This window comes from Barbatula barbatula, assembly GCF_947034865.1.
Source record: "Barbatula barbatula genome assembly, chromosome: 23".
Lineage (NCBI taxonomy): Eukaryota > Metazoa > Chordata > Actinopteri > Cypriniformes > Nemacheilidae > Barbatula > Barbatula barbatula.
In genome coordinates, this window is record NC_136786.1 from 13,338,246 (window position 1) to 13,361,145 (window position 22,900).

General features: G+C 39.4%; 3 protein-coding genes across 20 annotated transcripts in view; 1 reads left to right on the plus strand and 2 right to left on the minus strand.

The window, feature by feature from the left end:
• relch (RAB11 binding and LisH domain, coiled-coil and HEAT repeat containing) overlaps positions 1-2,482 on the minus strand; it is a gene marked incomplete at its 5' end in the record, with an annotated part of 30,811 nt that extends 28,329 nt beyond the window's left edge. For 7 of the 12 annotated variants that reach the window (XR_013788306.1, XR_013788307.1, XM_079488083.1 and 4 more), the window contains 2 exons: positions 1,609-1,662; positions 1,886-2,481. Coding sequence is in view for 9 of the 12 variants with exons in the window: in XM_079488083.1 (XP_079344209.1) it covers positions 1,609-1,662; positions 1,886-2,321 (490 nt within the window). Of the gene's footprint in view, positions 1-1,608; positions 1,663-1,885 lie in introns of all 12 variants that reach the window. The other 5 variants (XR_013788305.1, XM_079488088.1, XM_079488086.1 and 2 more) reach the window with 2 other exon arrangements.
• A 529-nt stretch (positions 2,483-3,011) lies between these two features.
• cspp1a (centrosome and spindle pole associated protein 1a) lies at positions 3,012-16,794 on the plus strand. 5 transcript variants are annotated; one of them, XM_079488093.1, is made up of 30 exons: positions 3,324-3,362; positions 3,478-3,539; positions 3,878-3,974; positions 4,075-4,159; positions 4,286-4,389; positions 4,529-4,609; positions 4,895-4,987; positions 5,092-5,432; positions 7,068-7,147; positions 7,238-7,334; positions 7,435-7,492; positions 7,574-7,902; positions 8,605-8,723; positions 8,823-8,901; positions 9,536-9,641; positions 10,223-10,370; positions 10,626-10,712; positions 11,346-11,467; positions 11,545-11,694; positions 11,848-11,991; positions 12,084-12,191; positions 12,346-12,412; positions 12,493-12,613; positions 12,731-12,870; positions 14,451-14,588; positions 14,782-14,825; positions 14,991-15,054; positions 15,627-15,730; positions 15,921-16,068; positions 16,225-16,794. In XM_079488093.1, exons 3-30 carry the CDS (start codon positions 3,900-3,902, stop codon positions 16,434-16,436), a joined length of 3,444 nt encoding a protein of 1,147 aa, XP_079344219.1. In that variant the 5' UTR covers positions 3,324-3,362; positions 3,478-3,539; positions 3,878-3,899; the 3' UTR covers positions 16,437-16,794. The 5 variants fall into 5 exon arrangements, with proteins under 5 accessions (XP_079344218.1, XP_079344219.1, XP_079344217.1 ...); XM_079488091.1 differs by having other exon boundaries at positions 3,327-3,539; XM_079488094.1 differs by having other exon boundaries at positions 3,327-3,539; positions 12,496-12,613.
• Positions 16,757-22,900, minus strand: part of arfgef1 (ADP-ribosylation factor guanine nucleotide-exchange factor 1 (brefeldin A-inhibited)) — a 46,391-nt gene continuing 40,247 nt past the window's right edge. For 2 of the 3 annotated variants that reach the window (XM_079488076.1, XM_079488078.1), the window contains 7 exons: positions 22,555-22,624; positions 22,331-22,451; positions 21,667-21,806; positions 20,957-21,125; positions 20,599-20,737; positions 18,800-18,917; positions 16,757-18,102 (listed from right to left, as the gene is read on the minus strand). In XM_079488076.1, coding sequence (XP_079344202.1) covers positions 17,923-18,102; positions 18,800-18,917; positions 20,599-20,737; positions 20,957-21,125; positions 21,667-21,806; positions 22,331-22,451; positions 22,555-22,624 — 937 coding nt within the window. In that variant the 3' untranslated portion in view covers positions 16,757-17,922. The remainder of the gene's footprint in view (positions 18,103-18,799; positions 18,918-20,598; positions 20,738-20,956; positions 21,126-21,666; positions 21,807-22,330; positions 22,452-22,554; positions 22,625-22,900) is intronic. The other variant, XM_079488077.1, reaches the window with a different exon arrangement.

The window sequence follows — 22,900 nt, forward strand, 5'->3', positions numbered from 1 at the left end:
GATGAGGTCACTTCCTTTATTTTCCTAGAGACCATTATATGGGTTCTTGATGACTACCTTCTTAAGAGAATTCTTGATAGAATATGACATGAAAATACAAATTCAACCGGTAGTTGGGTTGTCTGTTGCATGACTTGACCAGTCAGTCTTAAAACATGCCAGTTACTTGGTGGCCATGCAAATAGGATTCAGTGTTCAAAAATAGCTAGATGGAGTACAGAACGTAACAGAATGCTAGGCTCTCAAGATGTATTTCCCAAAGTGAAACTACGTAACGCTCACAGCACATGATGCTGAAACCAACAGAAACAAATGAATGTACGACATTTAAAAGTGGTGCAAGAACGGAAGAATGCAGCAATTATTCAATACATAGACAGGATAAATATCTATTACCTTTTATTATACAAAATACTGTTCTTAAAATTTAAAGTATTGTTTAAGACTGTTACAAAATTGCTGTTTAGAAATAATATAAAAAATTATTTAAAGAAGCAATTTCTCCGAGCAGGTTTTAGCAGGCTGGCAGATGCTGTGAGACTTTTAACACGTTGAATCACAGCATGCTGTCAGCACATCAACACCGTCTGTACATATTCGCATTCTTTATTCATCACCTTTATAACACCACTGCTAAAAATAATTTAAATGTAGATGAAGTAGAATGAATTAGAAAAATAAAGAACACAACACACAAAAAACATTATGTTGACATCATCAATCGATGACTAGCCTGTCCATCCCTAGAATAAATGCGGATTTTAAAAAGTACACCCATTTATTTCACAACCATCCCATAATGAATGTTATTTTGCAGTATCGAATCTTGTGCAATTGCTGTAATTTTACTAATCCCAGCATCTTTGATGTGATGAAGGAAACATGGGTGTCACAGGCTTAACTCTCTTTGCAACAGGAGGCTGATTTGATGGATTAATATTATGCTAGTATGAATCGTGAAGAGGCCTGCGTGAAATGTTTTCAGTATGCCACCCACATGTTCAGTCAGCAGCGGGTTGAGGAAATATGCTGCTGATGAGCTTTTACGCTGGGCAATCACATACACATTCCCCCACATAGAGAGATGAGAAATAAGATCAGAATTTTTCATTTTACACGACGACCAAAAGCAGTCCCACGAGCTCCATTAGCTACACATATTTTAAAATAGCCTTGTGAATTTTCCAGCAAATGTTATGTTTTGATCCAGGGGTGTGACTAGACTCTGACAACAACTAAAAGACAGACAGGAGTAATTCATGGCTTTAACCCAATAGCCAGGCCCTAGTCACACTCCTTGATCCCCTGCAAAATATCGGAAACCACACAAAACACATGTTGCAAACGATCTACATTGGAAAGAACTTCTCAGTTGTGAATCCACACTTTTAACAACATACATGCACAAACCTTGATTACAAAGAAAAGCAAAACAAAACATCATGCTTTGAAAGGCAGATAGTAAAAGGCAGACGAGGGCGCACAATCAGATAAGAATGTAATTACTACGTCCAGGAGGTCCAAGGTATAAATGACAGATCAAAGAATTCCTGATTATACCAAACAAACTCCATCCGCCACAGCAGCACACAGTCCGGTTTTACATACCCCTCACGTGGACAGCATCTTTTTTCCTCCTCTTTCTATCCTGCACCTGTGCAGCTGGGGTCAGTGGAAACACTTCACAATGGTCATCACACAACAAAGACAACATCCAGCCCTTCATCAAACCCCTCCCATCATGCCTCTGTAACATCTTAAAATGTCTTGAAGCGCAATAAACAGCAGTATGAAATACTGGGTTATTACACCTGCACCTTCACCTTCACCTTCACAGGACTGCCCACTTTAAGAGGTCTAATAGTCATGTTATCTGGTTACTTACTAAGTGGACCTCCAGGACCGACTCCTTGATCCTTGCATGCGGGTGGAGTTCCGCTCTGCCTCTCGAAGTTGCCTGGATTGGAGAAATAATCCCGCAGCCGAGGCAGCTCCCGTCCAGCCTCCAGGAGCTCGGTGTGCAGCTCCAGGGCCGTGAGGATGTACTGATCCCGGAGCAGCTGCGCTGCGATCGCATCTACCGACACCCGCGTATCCGCGCCTCCGATACCGGCAACCGCAGCTCCCGATGCGGGTATTCCTTCCACACTCGGGCTGGTTCGGTTGCTGGATAGCAAAGCGGCCGGTTCGGAGAAGGGACCCATTCTGTGGCCTTGCGCTTCATCGCTAGGGCTGCGCTCGGCGTCAGCGCCATCCTGCCTCTGCTCCGCTTCCTCCTCCGAATCACTCGCGTTAAACGGGTTGACGTTACCCGCCGCCATTTTGCCGAAAGGTGGTCTGCCACCTGTATGGCTTAATGTATGCCTCCGTCCTCCTGGACGGATGTAAAGAGCGCTTTCTTGACGCTAAACAACAGAGCTTCGGGAAATATGCATTGGTTGGTGGGGCCGAATGTCATTTCAGCGCCCCGCCTCCCTGTCTGGACCCGAACGGAAGTTACGTCATGACAAGTCCGGCGAAGACGTGAGAAGATCCAATGAAAAGACTCGACACGAGTTATTATGTATTCATATGAATAAAATAAGGATTTACAGTACATGCTCTTTGAATAAAACTATAATTATAAATATTATATAGATTAAAGAGACCCGTACTGACCTACTGTATAAATTGCACGTGTTCAATTTATAAGTGGCATTAACACAAAACCACATTTGTTCTTCTGTAATATTACTACCACAGGTCTTACAATATTTAGAGTGTTAAAATGTTGTTAATACGTTACAAAACGTTTATATGTAAACATTTCTGCTGAAAATGCTAGCTAAAATATGGCATACATGTTTACATGTTGTGCCTCTGCGTCCTTGCTGTTTTTATTTGTTGTTTGTGCCATCTGCTGGTTTATACCAAGCATAACATTCTGTCATGGGCTTTCTTGTCTTGCGCACGCTCCTTGTGCAAAGTGTGAGCCGGAAGCCTGCAAAATTAATTCATTCATTCATTCATTCATTCATTCTTGAGCCTACTCCTTTGAGCTGTGAGAACTTAAGCGCCCAAACATTTCATTTCGCCCCATTCTACATTCGTATTACTTCGTATTTCCATTCTATCGGCAACCTTACTTTTGGACTTTTGTTTTTATTTACTTTATGTAGACTTTCGCTTTTTATTTTCATCTGTTTAAAACATTTATGAATAGCAATCAATCATATTCTATAATAGCTGTTGCTTGAATGTAATTAGTTATACATTATGCATTTACTGTCACTGTTGTAAACAGCACTTGCAGCGGAATATATATGGTTGCCAGGCTAGTTTTTGGTGGGACCTTTATTTTGAAAAAAGTAATATTGTCAGCTGTAAGTACAACTTTTAAAAGGCATTAGCAGTTCCATCACAGTAAAACATTAAATACAAACTAGCTCGAATTATTGACATTTGAAAACCTCTAAAAGCTAAGACTAAACGTTTCAGGTGAAATTCTGGACTGGCAAGATTTTCAAGATCAACCGACCGATCGTACAGCTAAGTTAATGGTTGGTGTGTGTTATACTGCTATACTGTTATTGACTCAAAATAGCAGATGACTCGAAACGAGCCTGTATTGTTTAAAAACACACTTCCAGTCGGGCAGCCGACTACGTTTTGAAACAGCCATTATGTTACTGTGGGAGGTTGAGATGCGTGTGTTGTGTTGAGTTGTTGCCTAACAACCTGCGCCTGCCAGCGCCTGCAGTCCTCATTCTCTACATCGCCGCCTCCTCTCAAGTCTTTCTTCATTTCAATGCCCAGCGAGCAGCATATGCAGTTCCCTGCCTTGTGTTGCTATTATAATTAAATATTATCTCCGCGTACTTGATTCTTTGCTGTCTAGAGCTTTTCTGGTTCGAGAAAATATGAATGGCAACATCAGCAACTTTATGGAGGAAAGAAAAGCCACGTTGGAAGAAGCACCTTACATGGAAATGAAGGTAAGCTTTATTTCTCACAGTGTTGCTGTTGTGTTTGACTGTATTGAAACGTGTCATGATGCTTTTATAGTTCTTTGACCATTAATATATTGTTTTATAGACACGTGTTAATGACAAAAACCAAGACAAGGAGGACATCAAACCTGCTTACAAAACACAACCTTCACAAGCCAAACAGACCAAAGGCAAGTTTGATCCCTTATTCTTAAAGAATTGTAATAAATGAAGTGATTTGTTACGTTTCGTGTCAATATCATATTATTTGTGTTATGAGGTCGGAGTTTTCATATTGTTTCCTGCTTTTTTTGCAGAAGAGAGTTCTGGTCTCAGCTTACCTTTGGGAGAAGAGTATGAAAAAAAGAAGCAGAAGCTAAAAGAAGAGTTGCGTCTCGATTACCGACGTTTTATGTCCGAGGTTCAGATTCTAAACTAATTGACTCAGATTGAATCAGGATGTAATGTTCATCGTAATGTTTGCCTGAACATTGTATCGCTTTCCTACATTACAGATGACCTGACATCTTTGTGATATTTCTTTAACATTTTCTCCTTAGAAAAAGAATCGGAGTATTGCCCATCCACTTCCACAGTCTCACATGCTGTCTCTTCCCATAAGAGAACACAAGTCTGCGAAGGTAACTGTGTCTGCTGTGGTTGTGAATCTGCTTGCAGACGCAGCAGACATCGGCTGTAGCATATTCTCCATTTACTGCCAAAATAACTCTGTTTAATCCGTCTCTCTGAGGCAGTCCCCCAAAAACGATTTGTTAAGACTTGTTACTAACTTGAAGTTGATAATGTATCTAATAGCAACCAGTATATTACTGGACTGCAGTCCTGTTTTAGAATGCAATTGAAATTTTTGATTTCCACAAACATAATAATAATAATCAATACAATATAATTGTTTTTCTACCCAGGAAAAGTTACAAAATGAAAGAAAAAAAGAATACAATCTGTTTCTTAGAGGGCATGGAACACAGAGAACAGTGAAACATTCGACTACTCCATACGTGAGAGTCATATTTATTGCAAAACTTAAAGAAATATGATTTATTTACAAAGTCAACTTATTCAAACTGATTATGTGATGTGTATGTTTATATGTTTCTCTCAGGCCATAGAGAGAGATGGTTTTGGCTCTGTTACTCCAAAACATACAGTTTCTCCAGAGGTACAAGCACAGAGGGGAAGCCTGAGCCCGGAATACGTTGCATCTTTAAGAAGGGATGTTGCCACTAAAACCAAGCCTGTTTCCGAAGTGCATTCAAGATCGAGACCTCGGAGACACCGGTTAGAAAGGACAGATAGCTTGGGACGACCACACGAGCACTACAGGGATCACACCAGTTCTGAGGAGGACCAGGTGGAGCTTGTGGAGAAGGAGAGGATGAGAAACATCCATGAAGACACAGATGTAGCCAGGAGAGATGGAAAACCTGATAACAGATCACACAGGTGCCTCTTATAGTTAATGCTACATGTTAATTTTGGTGCCTACAATTATAGCTAATATGCTTTAATGTTTATTCTTGTGCCATTTAGAAGTTGATAGATTTATATTTGGAGAAACATGATGATAGTAATATTCTCCTGAGGGACTTCCATATCAAATCGTGAATACAGCCACAGAAAAAATTAAGAGACAATTTTGGTCATTCCCATCCTGTTGAATTTCAACAAAATCAAACCTCAGGAGTGACATACAGTGAAGTCATCCAACAGCAATGTGAAAGACTAACAGCATTACAAGACGCTTATAAACTGTGATAATAATAGAGGTTTTAACATAAAAAAATAAATGTTATACTTTTCTTAAAAACGTATAACTAGCATATTGCTTAAAAGTGAATATAAACTTGTTTTCTTTGCAGTATTTGAGTTCTGAAAAATTATTATTTTTTACTTGTTTCTCCAGTTTTTCGTTTCTGCAAATAAATGCAAACAGAAACAATATTTTTGTGTATAATTTGGTGTAAATATTGTTAGTAGTTCACAGAATTAAACAAAAATGACCATTTTACCTAAACACAGAATTGCCTATGAATAGTAAATTCAGAAAAACTGAAAATAATTTTGAATATTTATTTCGGCAGAGAATGCAAACATTTTTTAATGTTAATATTTGTTCAATTTCTTTTGCAAGGAACACAAATGTTTGTTATGACCATGTTTTAGGTTACTGAATTATGTTTTATATTTAAATTCATTGCAACAGTTTCGTGAGGAAATCCATAGGTAACATGAAATAAATAAAATCAAGTCTTTAATTTCAAAGCCAAGTGTAAGCAAAGTTAGAAAGTAGATTGGGCAAAATTGTTCATTCATGCATTTCCGTGCACTCGTGTAGCTTATTGACTGAGTTAATGGAGATGACTTTGAAGGAGAGAGTAGTCAGACATTAACAACAATTCATCCCGAGCATTTAGTGAATTATCTGGAATTAAAGTAATTAGGTTTAAAAGGCAATCTTTGTGAAAAATATGAAAAGCTGCAGTGAACCAAATAGTTCAAGTGGCCATCACCTGTCTGTTGTCATAAAGTCTGTTATTTGTGTATTGAGTCTGCTTGCGCTTTATAAAACTTAAGTCTTTATTTACATTTCATATAGTTTTGTGGAAAGAAACCCCTGCTACAGTATCAGTGTTTGTATCATTGAAGAGTTTTTTTGAAAGACCATAGGACATTGGGGATCAGACAGGAAGGCGTTGGATTTAGAGACAGGGGAGAGGGCAAATTTTGCTCGAGATGGAAATTGAAATCGGGTCGGGTCACAAGTGTACTGCCACTACATGTCTGTGCACTAACCACAGGGCTATCTGCGTTGACATCATTGAAGAGTATTAACAGCATTGAGACAAAAAGCGCTGAGTTTTCTGGATCGTCTGGATTTATGGCTCATTCTATCAGTGAGATTGTATTGATCTGTGTTGATGCCGTTTCAAAGCATCTAATGGCTCTTCAGCCAGACTTTATGTGATGTGAGTTACGTGGTGATTTAGCCAGGCAGCGCTGCGGAGATCAGGGTGTGTTTCGTATAAGACACTGCTTTATTTATTCATTCATTTTTGCTTTTGTGTGATTTTAATGTAGTCTACAGGCACTGACTGCATCTCAGCGCAGATATGTAAATGAGCAGAACATGAGCACGTTTTCTACAGGACTCATCATTGGTAAGACAAGGAGCATTTGGTCAAATCGGACTTGGATATGTGTGTGAAAATGTATTGGGATGTCTGAACTGTGATTGGCTGTTAATTCAGGTGCTGCTGAAGGGGGCGAGGCCTCTCGGAGGAGGAAGGAACGGTATAGAGAGGACCTTCTGCAACAAATAGCTGAACAACAAAACAACAAAAGGAGGTGATAACCATCTTTTTTTAAATACTAGTTGTAGGAATATATTGAATTAAGACCTGAAATATTACCATGACTATCATGACATGTCTAAATTCAACTGCAGAGAGAAGGAGCTAGAGTTAAGAGTGGCTGCGACAGGGGTTATTGATCCGGAAAAACAGGTAAAGATTTTAGACCATGGGATTGATAAATCATGCATGTGAAATATAGTATTTTCAGTAATCTCACCTTGTTTCCCACAGCCAGACCGAATCAAACAGTTTGGTGCCGTGCCACGGGCATACGAGGGCAAAAGCAGGGATGTACACTACCAGCCAGAGGTGGGCCTGGAGGTCCTCAGGGCTGACTCTGCCAGGCGGCCCAAGGATCAGAGACCTCCACAAGCACCTGAAGAGAGAATACCCCCCGAGAGGCCTTGTGTTGCATTTCAGTCTCCAACTTTGGACAACAGCACTGTTTTGAGCCGGCTGGCTAATGCCTCTGGCATGGAGATTGGTGCAGGTCTGGTTAATGGTATGCACATCGATAAAGACTATCACAGAGGCACTATGGGGGATGTCGTGGCTCCCAGGTTTGTAAAGATCTGTATGTTATAAGATTTGTATAGACTAGAATTAGAGTTGTTGGTAAATCTTTTGTTAAATGATCAAAGACGCCTGGGTTCAAATCCTATCCTTATATATAGTGGTGTACAAATGTTGATTTTTGGGGTTAAAGGAGTCATATGAGACAGCTGAAACGAATATTATCGTTTGTTTTAGATGTAATGCAATAAACACGATTTAAGGTTCAAAAACGATGTATTTTCCACATACCGTGTATGTTTGAATCTACTCTTTGCCCCGCCTCTCTCAAATACGCTGATGTTTTACAAAGCTCATCGCTCTGAAAAGCGAGGTGTGCTATGATTGGCAAGTTAACCAGTGCGTAGTGATTGGTCGTATACTGCAAGTGTGTGACAGAAATGTAAAGCCTCTTACCATATTTGGAACATCAAGTTCCAAATTGTACTGACAGGTACGCCCACCTTACTCGCATTTATATTTGGGTGGTCTTAGTCAAATCATAGCAAAAACTGATGTAGATTTGTAGGGGTGTCTAGGTGAGCATTCACTTTTCGATAGAATGCATCTTTTGTTCCGACACTTTAACGTTTGCAATTTTACGTGTCTAATACATACACGGGCCACTTATAACACACCACAGACACAGAAAAACACGTATTCGCGCCATATGACCCCTTTAATGAAGTGTTTGCATTCTGTGATGTCAGAGTTACAGGTGTGCGGCCTCCAGTGGTTCCCTACATCTCAGAAATGTATAGGTCTCCTTATGATAATGTGTATTATCACTATGGAGCTAGAAACCCTGTAGACCCTCATTTGTCTAACTGTGAGTGTCGTTTTATATCATTTGAAATAATGTCAAATTGTCTGTTACAGATGTAATGCTCAGTGTTTGTTACATATTTATGTTGGATCTGTGTGTTAGATGGAGCAGCACTAGGTCACCAACCAAACATCTCTCCAGAAGCACAATGGCCCATCCTGCAGGCTCCCTCTCTCACACAGTAGGCACCTAGTTTTACTGTTGTCTGTGAAGGAATCTCTTTTTTCATGTGTGTCCTTCATGATTATTAAATCCAGTCATTTGCACCTCACAGTATTGAAAGAAGGCAGCACATTTACTGTCAACAAACTGCTATATGACATTTTTTGTTATATTTAATTGTATTATTTAAAGACAGAACAACTACATCGCGTTTGAGCTGGGGTGCATGAGTTCCTACTGCAAGTCATTTAGCAAAGGAACGTTTTGACCAGCAGGGGACGCCTATTTCCACAAATAACAAAGAATGCTGTTATATTTTTCAATAAGTAAGGTTTGCACCTCTGTAAGTAAAGAAATCACAGGCTTCAAGTCAAAATGATCATTTACGATTTTCACCCATTCAGATTTTAATTTGTAAATTCTAAATAAAAAAATGTAAACCCTTCATAATCAGAACACTTTGCACAAGACTCATGTTAGGATTTGTCCATATTTGAGTCAACCATGGGTTGCAAAACTATCCGTATTGGGTCATTTCTTCTCAACATTTTTTAGTGTATTAGATTTAGTTATAATAAAAATAACAGATTTATTTCATTGGGGTGAACTGTTCCTGTAAATCATTTTAAACATTGATCTTTCTCTAACTTCAGGCTGAGCATCCGGGCTGACGCCACTCCTTCAGGACCAGCATGTCCTGAGGGGTTCCAGCAACAAAAGGACAGAGCTCTTAACCACCAAGAAGCCCTCAAGCAGCAGGTACCCACTGAGACACACATATACGATTATCAAAATCAACATCCTTGTCTACGGCATTTCCCATCAGAAATCACTCATTCCTACATATAATTCTGCAGTGTTCTACTATACCGTTTTCAAACTTAAGTGTAATGACCAGTGTGCAGTGGGACGGAGGATGATATCTTTATACTGTAATGACAGTAGACACAGATGAGTGGCTTAGAAGGGAACAGATTTGATTATCCTACTTCCCAGGGGAGCTTTGACTCTGCGCTTGTAGCTTGAGAGATATTTATGAAACTGCCTGGTTGCAAGATCATCGAGTCTGCAGTAGTTAGAAAAGTGCAATGCATTGTTTGAATTCACACGAAACTGAATTCATGTTGAGTTTAGCAGGAATTTCGACAGGAGTTTGACAGGCAGAGATCAGAGTGGAATTCACACTTTCCTAAGGTAAAGGGAGATTAGGGTTAGTTTAAGGTGGGAATCTGAAAATCTTCCTGTTTTAGCGCTTTTAAAAAAAAAAAGTCTGATCACAACATGAGCGCGCACCATTTTTACAAGCACAGTTTTTAATATTTCATGATTCTGGAGCGCAGATTCAAGAACGGCAAGCAAGACGACATCGTGAGAAGCTGGAGAAAGAGGTGTATGAAGCTAAGATTGAAGCAGAGATGAAGGCCTTCGAGCCCTGGGGTAGAGCTGGAGGAGGAGCTCCTCTGAGAGACGATCAAGGAAACCTCATCAGTACTCAATCTGAATTTACACTTTATTCAAATCACTTTACTCACGATTCACACTCTACTGCAAACTGCGTAATTTAATAAAGCCTTTGTGCAATGCATGATGCAATGAGGGAATTGATATTGAAATACAGTGTGTCTGATACAAATTTTATATATACTGTATATCATATATAACCTTTTAAAGGCACTATAATGTCATACTGATTGGGAAAGTATGTGGGAAATCGAATCAATGTTGTTATTTCCGTATTTGCAGGTGATTTGAAACAAATGCATAAGACAAACGTAGAAGCGTATGATTCTGGAGGCAGGGTGACCCGTAATACAGCGGCTCCTAGGAAAGGTGACCAACAAGTAACCCTGGACACAGAATTTATATTTAGCTCATTGTAAATGTCAATGAAAACTCTGTCTTTATTTACTCGCCCTCAAGTTCCAAATCTGTATACATTTCTTTGTTCTGATGAACACAGAGAAAATATTTGAAAGAACTCTTAAAACCAAACAGTTCTTGGACCCCATTGACTTCCATAGTAGGAAAACTTGCAGTCTTTGTTCTGTTGAACACAAAAGAAGATATTTTGAAAAATGTAGGAAAGCATTTTTCCTACTATGGTAGTCAGTGGTGGCCAAGAACTGTTTGGTTACAAGCATTCTTCCAAATATCTGTCTCGTTGTTTTACATTATGTAGATTAGGAACAACTCAAGGGTGAGTAAATGAAGACAGAATTTTCATTTTTGGGTGAACTGTCCCTTTAAATATGATACAGAAACAAACAGAACTTCTGATGATTTGCAACTGTACGTAAGTGTAAAACATTTCTGTCCACAGACCCACTGTAGTATTTAAGTTTTATATAGTAAAAAATATATTGTCGATTCTATACAACTTTAAAAACATGAATAAACAGTTTTAGGGACAGGTTTAGGGACGCCAGCTTCAATCATTTTTAAAATGGTGCTCCGTCTCTGTAGAGCCTACAGGTTTTTCTTCAGTTCAGCCACCACTGCACGCCCGGGGAAACCTTTTCAATGAACTACCATCTCCACAGCAGATACACGAGCAGGAAATATACAAAGATTATTTAAGACAACAGGTACACTTGCCTTATTTAATCTAATTGAATCTGTGGTTTTACACATTAACTGTCTTTATCACATTTGACGTAAACAGATCGAGGAAAAACGAAAAAAAGAGGTGGAAGAGAGGGAGCGCAACAGGCTCGAGGAAGAAAAGGAAGAGAGACGATTGGCCGAACAACAAGCTCGGATCCAGAGGGAGTATGAGGAAGAGCAGGAGAGGAAACGGCAGAAGGAGAAAGAGGTGAATAGCAGTTTTGCTGTCTGAATCCAAAACATATCCTGATAAAAGATGATCTCTCTATGGTAAAGCATAGGGGTCAAACATAAAGTCCTGGTTAGATAATGGATGCAAATTAGGTCACAGGCAGTGTATCTTTTCTCACCCTCTTTACAGCAAAATGCCAAAAACGAGGAATTGATCAGACTGGCCGAAGAGCGTCGAGAAGAAGCAGAAAGAAAGAGAAAAGAAGCAGAAGAGAGAGAAAATGAAGCATTGAGGAAGAGACAAGAGCAAGAACAGCAGACAGTAGAAGAAGAGGTGATGGATAACCATTTTGTGGAGCTGTGATATCACCACTCTCGAACTAAACGGCTGACTAAAGTTGTGTCGATTATTTTAACACTGAAAAGGTTCACAGGGCACCATCACCACCCCTGCCAGCCTTGCAGAAGAAACTTCGCCAGCAGGTGCCAAGACCTCCATCGGTGGAGAGCCACCGGTCTGCTGAAAGTCTGTCTGTGAGTCTGCCTCACACTCAAACAAACTAAAATATAATCATGTACTTGTGCTGCTGTCGTAAAGCTTGCTTTGAATTTGTTCAATTATATAATGAAAGCATAAAAGAAGTCAAAGTATCATATTGTTTGACGGAGTGTTTTTAATTTCAATCAGGCACGGTCCATGTCAGCACCACATTCTCCTCCAGTGCCCGCTCGCAGGAACGAGATCAGGGCCTCAGGTAACTCGTATGCGGTCTGTCTCTCTCTGAGGATTTCAGCTATGAAGGTACAAATCTGAACTGTATATTTTGTGTTTTAGAAGAAAAGAGGACAGTGATCAGGGAGCTTTCAGCCTTGCGCAGACAGCTGCGGAATGAACAAAGGCGTATGGAGAGTCAGCTAATGCCACCCACTAGAAATGACAACCCATCTTCCACTAGGTACATTTATCAACAAATTACGTATAATGACACATGATCTCAGCTGTGTATTATCATCTCTTCAACATTATGGTTTTAAAATAGAGTATTTGTTTGTTATGCACTCCTATTGAACAGGCAAAGAGAGCGCCCTCCAGAGGATGAGTTTGAGATGGCAAGATTACACAAACAGGTGCCTATCAGAAGACCAGCTTCACACACCACTGCAGCGGTCAACATGCAGAACCTACACGAGTTTAACCGGCTGAAGTACAGAGGTGACACGCAAGTTTGTTAAGACTTGTCAGATCTCATCGAATTAAACTCTTTAATGTCCCACACAAGTTTTATTATATAAACTCATAATATGGAATGGGTTCAAAAATGTTATTCACCAGCCCTTTATTTACTGCACATGTACCACAGCCAACAGTATCCTGTTTCAGCTTTTCTCTTATCCTGTTATACACGCTGCGACCATCTGCTGTCTAAATATATTAAAGTCTGACTTTATCACCAGGCTCAATGAGTTGAGCCTCAGTTGTTTTGCACTGATAAAGTTAAGCTATATGTGATCTTTCCTGCGCTCTCACTTTAGTGTAGAGACAGCTGAACGAGATACTATAATCATCATAGATGCCATACAGCCGGGAAAAAATCAGTTTGTCTGAATTTACTTTTTCTATGTATGTGTTTAGGTAAAATTATTAAAATATTATTTCTCCCATATCTGAAATAAAAATAGTTTTTCTGTTTGCATTTATTTGCAGAAAATTGAAACAGGTCAAAACTATTTTTTTTAGAAGATCTTGGTTCCAAATTGAGATACAATAATGTTTTTTATTGTGTATTCCAATGAATATTAATCAAACTGTAGTTGTTTTGTTTTGATTTGAGCCACAATAACTCATAAAATACAGCTAACTAACACAATTAAAACAAAAAAAGAAATGTAAAACATGATTTAAAAAAAAGATTTTTTGGAACCAAACTATATATATTATATTATATATATAATATTTTTTCAGTCCTCAAATACTGCAAAGAAAACAAGTTCTTATTAACTTTTAAGCGATACGACAGTATTTGTTCCTAGGAAAGTTCAGAAATATGTTTTATGTTATTTTTATCAGTTTTAATGTCCGGCTGTCAGTCTTCACATAGCTGTTGGATGACTCCCGAGGTTTGATTTTGTCGAAATTCAACAAACACTGGACTGGCCACAATACATCTAGAAATGCTGATTAAATGAAAATTCGGAACGGTCTCTAAATCGTTTCCACAACTGTATAAACACACGAGCCAAAAAAGGGCAAAGAATGAAAATCTGTTCTACTGTTTAAAAACGGAATTAACATAAAAGTACATAAAAAACCGTAACCTTATTTCAATTCACAGCACTGATGCATCTGCTATGTTCCTAAATGTAAATTCAAATCTTTTGTGACCTGACACTAATGTAGCTTTAAAAGCTAATCTGTTTTTAGTGTAGTGTCTTTAACCTTCATTAGGAGCACTCTTAACTTTCTCCTCAGCTCTCTCTCTCCCTCCATCTGGCCACCCCATGGGGAGAGCGATCGTATCAGTCATCATACCCCACAGCAGGAGAGAAATGAGGAAGATTTCTGAAAACCATGACTCAGCAGCTGGCTCTGTTCCCTTGCTTTATCGCACTCTCTATTTCACGCTTCACGGGTCTCCTGGAGCTATTTTCTGTTTCCCCTCTCTCTCTCTGCTACATGGTTCAAATGGGCCACGACAGAGCACAAACCCGAATGAACAGATAGACTAAAATAATTTGGATCCTCCATTGTGTGATGTGTGTGACTGACTCTATGCTCTTGGATGTGTGTATCAGACTCTACATCACGGGAGGAGGTACGGCAGGTATATCCTGAACCTCCCATCGACGATCACAGTCTAGATATCCAGCAGCAGGCTCTGCTACGACAGCAACAGCGAACCATCTACAACCTGAGGAGAGCAAGACCTGCTGGTCAGTATGTGGGATATATTTCCCATAAATGACGCTTAATGGCACAAAAAAGAAGTAAATGATCATTGGTTGCTAAGACCTTAGTCTTAGTCAAAGCCTATTTTATAACAGCTATTCTCTCTTTCTCTCTTCACACACATGCACATCCATTTATGACCTGTTTGTGCACTCACTCTTGTATTGCTCCGGGCAGGTTACTTTGACGCGGTGTCTTCAGGTCAACAGCATCCTGAGCCGGTGAGCGGATTGCCTAGTGCGCACACATGAACTGGAAAAGATCACAACTCCATATTTGCGTGACCCATTTTCGCGAGCCCTTAAAGGGTATCTGCGCTCTGTTAGCGCTCTCTGACACCTCTGGTTATTGACTCGACGTCTTTGTTGATGTGTTTATTTCCCTAGAGGAAAAGCTCGGCAGAGGACGCAGGCAGATACTTGCTGTTAAATTCAGAGAGTGCTTTTATCGGTAAGTCCCCCTAAAACCAAAACCCGTTTACTCACCCGTATGACTAAATCTGCCAACCGATGAGTCATGATTGTAGTAAAAGCTTTTTTTACTCGCGAGTGCAAGTAGGAGACAGCAGGAAGCGTGCACTAGATTGTGGATAAGAGCGATCTAGGATAAGGAATAAAAAGTATGGACAGAGTTGTCCACATCCCGATAGAGAGGTGTGCACCTGCACTTGTGTTCGGTTGGAAGAGCAGAAAGTGCGTGACACTGCAGTCAGACAGCAGCTGTCGGTTCCATCAGGGACTTTCTGCCAAACATCGAGTAGATGACAGCCAGAGTGACAGCTATGAATGCCACACAGCAGAGAGCGAGTCTGAGGTTAAGAGAACGCCTGTCCTCAGTGCCATCCCAGAGAGACCGGCAGGCACTAAAACATTTCATGTCAGTTTATTGTATATCAAAGCTCGGATTGCTCGAAGCAAACATGCCAGAGCTGGAGAAATAATTCCCAACGTACATCTCTGGAGAGGGACGTCCGCATAAGAGTATTTGTCCGTTGTAAATAACATCCATTTGTTTCTTCACAGACCCCAGCAGCGAGTCTTTGTTTTTACAGTCCCGGACGGATCAGAGAGCTAGAAGAGATTCTGCCCGAATGAGACTGGCAGTTGGGAAGCCGCACATCAATGATGCAAGTATTTGTTTGATAAAAAACTCTGGCTTCACGAGTTAGGAAAGGTCTTTAGCTTTCTTTTAATTCTTAAGAAAATCACCCTGGTTTTATTTGAGTAAAGTGTAGTAAGCATGTTTTTTGGGCAGATTAATTATAATTGACAAAGTCATGGTTCATTTGCGGTTACTATGGTTTTGCCTGTCTTTAGGACATGAGCCGGTACATTCGACCTGACAGCGGACCTGACCGCCAATCTCTGCACTCGCTTTCCAGCACGGAAATAGAGAAGCTGAGGGAACGCGTGAAGAACAAGATGACATCGCTGGATAACATGAGAGAACATGACTGGAGATCAGGTCAGGAACTCTTAATCTCAGATTTATCATCGATTTGCTGGTGTCCAATACAAAACTTCAATACGACAGACACATTTAGAATCTAGTTGCCTAATTGTAGTATTCAAGTGACTTTGTATGTGCATGTTTGTTAACTGTAATCGTTTGTGCTTTCAGGGGATGCATCAGCCGACGAAGGGGAGGAGCTATGGTCACAGACTCCTCTTCCTCCTCACAACAGGCGTGTTTCCATAGAAACCATTGCCACGGAGTCCTGGTTACGCCCCAGCTCCTCAGATACACTGAAGAGATTCATTGGAGGTCGCAGGCCATCCAGCCGAACCCATGCAAGTCAGGATTGGGAAGGACCGTCCACCTACCGTGTTTAATCTCAATGTGAAGACACTTGAACTGAAAATTCTTATGGACAGTCAAAGTTTACATGGTTGTTGTCAGATAATTTATTATAGAAAGCTAGAGGTGAACATTTATAATGTTCTATCGTGTTTTTTAAGGGGGTTCGGGCGTTTTATATTGTGAATGAGATATTGCACTTTTTTAGCAGTAAATTGAGTCTGTAGTTTTCTAAGTGTTTGAGCATGTGCCCTCCAGTCAGAGAAGGGAGTACGAGTCAAAATACGATCATGTGTGAAGATGGATTTTATGTATAGGTATATAAGCTGATGACTAAAAAAGAAACAAGCATATGTAATTGCATCTTACTAATAAATATTTTAGTAATTTTCCAAGTCGTGTTTTAAGTTTCATTTCAGCAGGACATAAGCACAAAGTATAACATTTAGACACAATGAATATATTGTGATGATAACAAGTGTCGTATAGAGTTGTACAGATCATTTTATTTCCATATAGAAAACTTTACAGGGCTGTACCATTACAGTTCACCCTCACTAACCAGGAATGCTTTAGGTCCATCAGCCATCATCAATTTTAAAGCGCAGCTATCATTAATTTCTATACAATACAACCCACCCCCAAAACCAAAGACAAGATTTTAAATATATTAACTTTTTAAAAATTTATACACGTAGAGTGAGGCTTAACTTCATACAGTGATTCAGATGCAGGTCACATTTATGTCGCCCTCCGTTTCAAAGTTCCAGTTTTCTTCAGTTTGAAGGATCCCAGTCGCTCTCAACGTTTAATTAAAAAAGTGTCAGCATATATAAAATGGAGTCATCGAACTAATCCACTTATATCGTATTAGAAATCTCTAGCTGGACAGTTATGGAGGGAAAGATGGCATAGTTCAATAATTTATCACAAAAGTAAAAATCTCCAGTGCATTTGATCGAGAAAACAAGTGCAGCAAATTCCGAGAAACAAAACAAAATCTAGTGTTGTGAGATTATATTACAAAGCTGGAATTCTGTACAACTAGTTTCTTCCGAGTAGTTATCCATGCTAATGTTAGCCATTAGCGGTGCAAACAAACAAACCAAACGAAAAAAATCAGATTCGCTTTCGAAACGCCATCTTTTGAACTACGCATCAAGCGTTCGCTTAACTACGAACCTCTTCGTATTTTTCCAAACTATAATGCCAAGACACTTTTTGAAATACATTTGGACCTTTCGACGTTCTCAAAGGTCAAGCGTTTGAATAGCAGTAGCGATATTCAGCATCCTCGTGTTTAACATAATATCATCCTATTGTACAAGGCCTAGTCATCTGACCAGTGGGGCACGGTTGCTGAACTGGGATAGGTTGGTTGTCCAGAACAGGCCCCGGATGGGCGGGCGGGCGGGTTGATTTTAGTACCATCATTCACAAAGTCTCTACTCTCGGTCGCGTGAGATCACATTCAACAGTTTTTCAGACAGCAGATGAAAAGAGAGGCAGACGCCGCTGCTTCTAGGCATCACTGGAAGTCTGGGTGGCAGATCCCTGAACTGGTTCCGAACACTGTGTGATCTGGAACACCAATCCGATGCGCAGGAAGAACTTGCGCAGCACGGCCCGCAGTTCTGGGATCAGATCAAACTGCATAATTTCACACAGCAGAGGGTAGTATCGGGACGCATGAGCCTTGAACTGCAGAGGAAAGAGGCACACAGATTTTAATTCATTTACATTTTCTAGCCGCATGGCCTGGTGTAATTGTATTAGACAGGTGCACGCTCGTAATTGATTTCATTCACAGGAAGTCACGCTATTGTCACTACGGCTTACTCTGTGATGCATTAGTGCTGTAACTGAGCCAGATTATAAAAGAATGATCATTAATCATCTGTATGAATATGTTTACTGTAGGATTAAACACCTTAGAGGACGGTACAGAGAGACTGTTCGAGTTAAACCACGGAGGAGATTTCGACGAAACATGTATTATATGTATTAAACATTTTCTCCATTAAACCAAACACAACCTTAATCTATTTACCGATTTACTGACAGATTCTGTGTAGTGTATTAACCTTTGCATACTGTAGACATAATGAATAACCAAAAGTGTTATTTCGATTTCATTTTGAACAAAAAATATTCATCCGCTATATGAATAAAAATGAAAAGTTCCTATTGTGTTTCATAGATTATAAAATTGTGTGTTTTGAATAACATGAGGATGAGCATTTGATAACAGCGTTTGAATGATTCATACGGACCCAACAAACATCAACATTCTAAATTGACATTCACATTGATCCCATAAATGGCATTTGTTGGATTCGTGTGAATGATCCTTTATATTTGGGGTGATTCTTCCTTTAGTGGTGAATCGGACACTCACTCTTTCATCACTGATCTTGAGCACTTTGGTAAGGAAGAGCAGCAGCAGGTTAGTCCAGGCCTCACGGTGGCTCTCTGATGTCAGGGTCAGGAAGTACGCTACAGCGTCACTGCACACGCTGATGCACGGAGAGAACAAGAAAGTGAAAAGAAAGCATGTTTTATTCGACTCTTTGAGAGACAGAATAAAAATGCACTCATTCTTGACTACAATAAAAAATCTAAATCGATCATTCTGATCCAAGCCACATACAAATTCATATGATATTGATGTGAATGTTGCTTTATTGCCTTGCAATCATAAACGACCTACAGTTATCAAACTACATTACATGGATGAAGATGTTTTTGTATTATTAATGGTAACTATTAAACAACATTTAGCTTAAGAAAACCAATTAGATCATAAAGCTGTGCATTACTGTGCATAAAACTCATTTCTGCTTAACTTGCATCAAGTCACTACACCCTTGTTGTGTATATATAGCCTATAAGACACGATGACCTCTGCCATGACCTCTGATAAGCTCTTCCCCTCATATTGTCTTACATAACCTGCCCAACACATCAATCTTTATTCTTTAAATCCCTGTTAGCCTGGTTAAGCATCCAACGCACACGCACACAGAGCTGCTGGGTTCAGTGAACACTCAGAGAAGGCAGTCAGTCTCGTCTGCCCTATTTCTCATGAGCTCATCCTATCAACAGTGTCGGTCCAAGAGTCGCTCACAAACTAAAAGGACTGCACAGGTCTGACGCTCTCACTGGGGTTGAGTGCATTGTATATTTTTATATTATCCATTATGCTCAGTGCAGTGATCTTCTTGCTATAACAGTGTTTTAAACTTAATTTGCAGCCACTAATGTCCATAATTTGATGTCTCACTGATGTCTATAAGTCTATTCTTTATTATGGTCGACAAAATTGTAATGGTACATTACAATTCTCTCTCTCTGAACCAATTTTGCATTACAATTCAATAAACCAAACACACTTTCTCAATTAAGGACACGAGTCAATGTGATCTTGGCCTTTATGTAAATAATTTAGGCAAATAAATAGTTTGAATGGCCAATTTCTGTGTTCTAACCATGTGAGGACATATAGTTGTTTACGCAGTTTCTATATTTGATTCTGTAAAAGAACCGTACTTTTATTGGAATAACGTTGCAATTGGACAGAAGATAAAAACGCTTTGTTCTAAAATCAAATATGACGTGAAAATGTACCTTAGTTTAATTCATCAATATTTTTGCACCATACTCCTAGAAACTACAGAAACTACATTTTTAACATGCATATGTGCTAAAAGCTCATATTTTCACTTAATATTTATAGTACTTATTTTCTTATAAATATTAACTTTTGTATGGCAACATGACCAAAGGCCTCAAAACTCCAAATTCTGATGTCTGTCTCTCAAAAAACATATTTAAAGTGATAGTTCACCCAAAAAGGATCATTCTGTGATCATTTGCTCGCCCCTTTGTCATTTGTATGACCTGTCTCTGTATGACCTGTCTCTCTTCTGCAACACAAAAAAGAAGATATTTTGAAGAATGTTGGTGTTAACAACTTTCTTCGAAATATCTTCTTTTGTGTTCTGCGGAAGAAAGAGAGTCATACCGGTTTGAAATGACAAGAGGGTCAGTGAATGATGACAACATTTGTATTATACAAACGTTACCCAAATGGTATCAGTGCAGACAAATTCCTCTGTGTGCCAAGACAGCGAAGGCAATAAGCTTGTTCTTTACCAAATGATGTTTACAGTGGCACACAAGAGGCGGATATCTTACTTGAGCAGTCTTCTCTGCACCTCCTCCCATGCATCCTGCCTGCTCTGGTCCGAGTACATGCGGAAAAGGATGCGGAGGCCGCACGCCAGGCTGCTGGTCTCTTGTTTCAACAGATTAGGCTTCGACTTCCCTTTGAAACCTGATCATACACACAGACACAATGAGCTCTTTTAATGTGCGCTGGGAGAACAAATCAAACCAGACAAAGTGACAAAGACTTTCCACACGGGTGCATCTATCTGGTAACAGGACTTGATCTGTGTGGTGGCAAAACAAAGTGTGTTTCTTGCGTCTTGAGTTTCCAACATGAAATAGGAATTATGACGTTTCGATGTCCATTTTATAAGAGAGTACTGACCAGCCTTCCACAGCGCTGTCCTCTGTTCATTATTAGAGTTAAAGGCCTTTGCGAAGCGATGTGACTCCAGCAAGCAGTCAAGCAGTTTAAAGAGCTGCTCTGAGGTCAGGTAGCTATACATTCCTTGGTCCTGAGTATCCACGTGCACGTCGGCATCAAAAGCATCTCTCTGTAAAAACACAAACATCACAAGCCTGTGTTTAAAGGAACAGAGCACCTATAAATGTATTTATAACAAGTTAGATTTCTTAACCAAAGTAATACAACTCACAAGACTACTTCAAAAATACTTTTTTGGAGCTTTTATATCTATTTTGAAGCTTGAAGCTCCAGTCCCCATTCACTGTAATGCATGCGAGTTTGCATTAAAGGAATAGCTCCCCAAAAATGAGAATTCTGTCAACGCTTACTCACCCTCACGTGTCAAATCTGTATACATTTCTTTGTTCTGTTAAACACAAGAAGATATTTGGAGTAATGTAGGAAACCAAACCTTTCTGGGGCACCATTGACCACCATAGTAGTGTCTTTTCCTACAATGGAAGTCAATGGTGCCCCAGAACTGTACAGTTACAAACATTCTTCCAAATATCTTCTTTTGTGTTTAGTACCATAAGATGTATACAGGTTGGAAACAACTAAATGAAGACGGAATTTTCATTTTTTGGTGAACGATCTCTTAAATTTACAATCTGTGTTTGTAAAAGCACCTGTGCTGCAGCAAAGTTCTCAGCGTCCTCCTTCTTACTGGTCGCAGGAAAGAACACAATGTTGTCTATGGTCTGAATGAGCTCCAGCTGGACCACACACTTTATGAGCAGAGCAGCAAACAGACGCTGTTCCTGGCCTTCTGGAGAGTTACACATCGACACGCACGGTAAACAACAGAGAACAAATGAGCCAGCCGCTACATTTCCACCAAAGATTAAAGCTGTGTGACTGTTCATTCAATAGCCATCGGGTGCAATATGGAATGAGATAATAAAAGTTGAACTCTGTATATTTTCCATTCATAAAAATTAGCATTGATAAATATACAAGATGAGACTTATAACTGAAAGAAGAAAAACCAGACAAAAAGAATATATTAAAAAAGTTATTTTCGTTTTTTTTTACCCCCACCATATATTTTTATTATTATTAATAAAAATAATTATATTAAATTATAACAATAATAAAAATAAATATGAATTATACTCGTATATACTATATATATATCATTTTTTTGGTTTCTCAGTCGACCCAAATGTGTTTTCATGTGATTCATACAAATAATTTGATTGGATCTAGGTTTATTTTTAGTTTCTGATCATTCAGGAATGAGCCAGCATGAAGCAAACATAAATCTGCATGACTGGTTGTTTTGATACATGCCTAAAGCCACGCTGTACTGACTCTGTCTGCGGTTGTCAGCCAGCGCTTTTTCCATACTGCTCACGGACTGCTGGTCATCTAAGCGAGTCTGAATATCCACTGACTTCTGGGATATGGAATCCTGCAGACACCACGGAAGCATAAAAAAGGCTCATACTCGTTGGAAGAGCGTTCGCATGAGATGTGTCAAACACTCGCACAGTGAAGAAAACTTATTTGCATACCAGCTGTTTATCTGAGTCTGTATGAGTCACATGATCTCCCTCGGTACCGGCCGGCCTCCACGTCAACAGCCTGAAAACAACAGAGATCTGAGTGACTGGACGGGTCATTCTATGAAACGGATGACTTTCCCATAAAAATTAAAAAATTAACAGTTTAATGAAAATCAATTTATGCCTATCTAGTTTATGCATTTACATAAATATGGTAAAGTTTGATAAATATGATTTTTTCCATTATCGGTTGTTTCTTATACGATAGTTGACATTCTGTAGAGTAGCCTTTAGTGTATTTTGAAGACACTGTCCAAAAATTCAATATTATGAATGTAAAAGACAAATAACCATT

What these genes read in the sequence shown, in the direction of transcription:
- cspp1a (XM_079488092.1), top strand. Translation starts at nt 3,900, where the DNA reads ATGAATGGCAACATCAGCAACTTTATGGAGGAAAGAAAAGCCACGTTG. An exon ending in GAGAACACAAGTCTGCGAAG is followed by an intron (nt 4,610 to 4,894) that starts GTAACTGTGTCT and finishes TTTTCTACCCAG; the next exon opens with GAAAAGTTACAAAATGAAAG. An exon ending in AACGGCAGAAGGAGAAAGAG is followed by an intron (nt 11,695 to 11,847) that starts GTGAATAGCAGT and finishes CCCTCTTTACAG; the next exon opens with CAAAATGCCAAAAACGAGGA.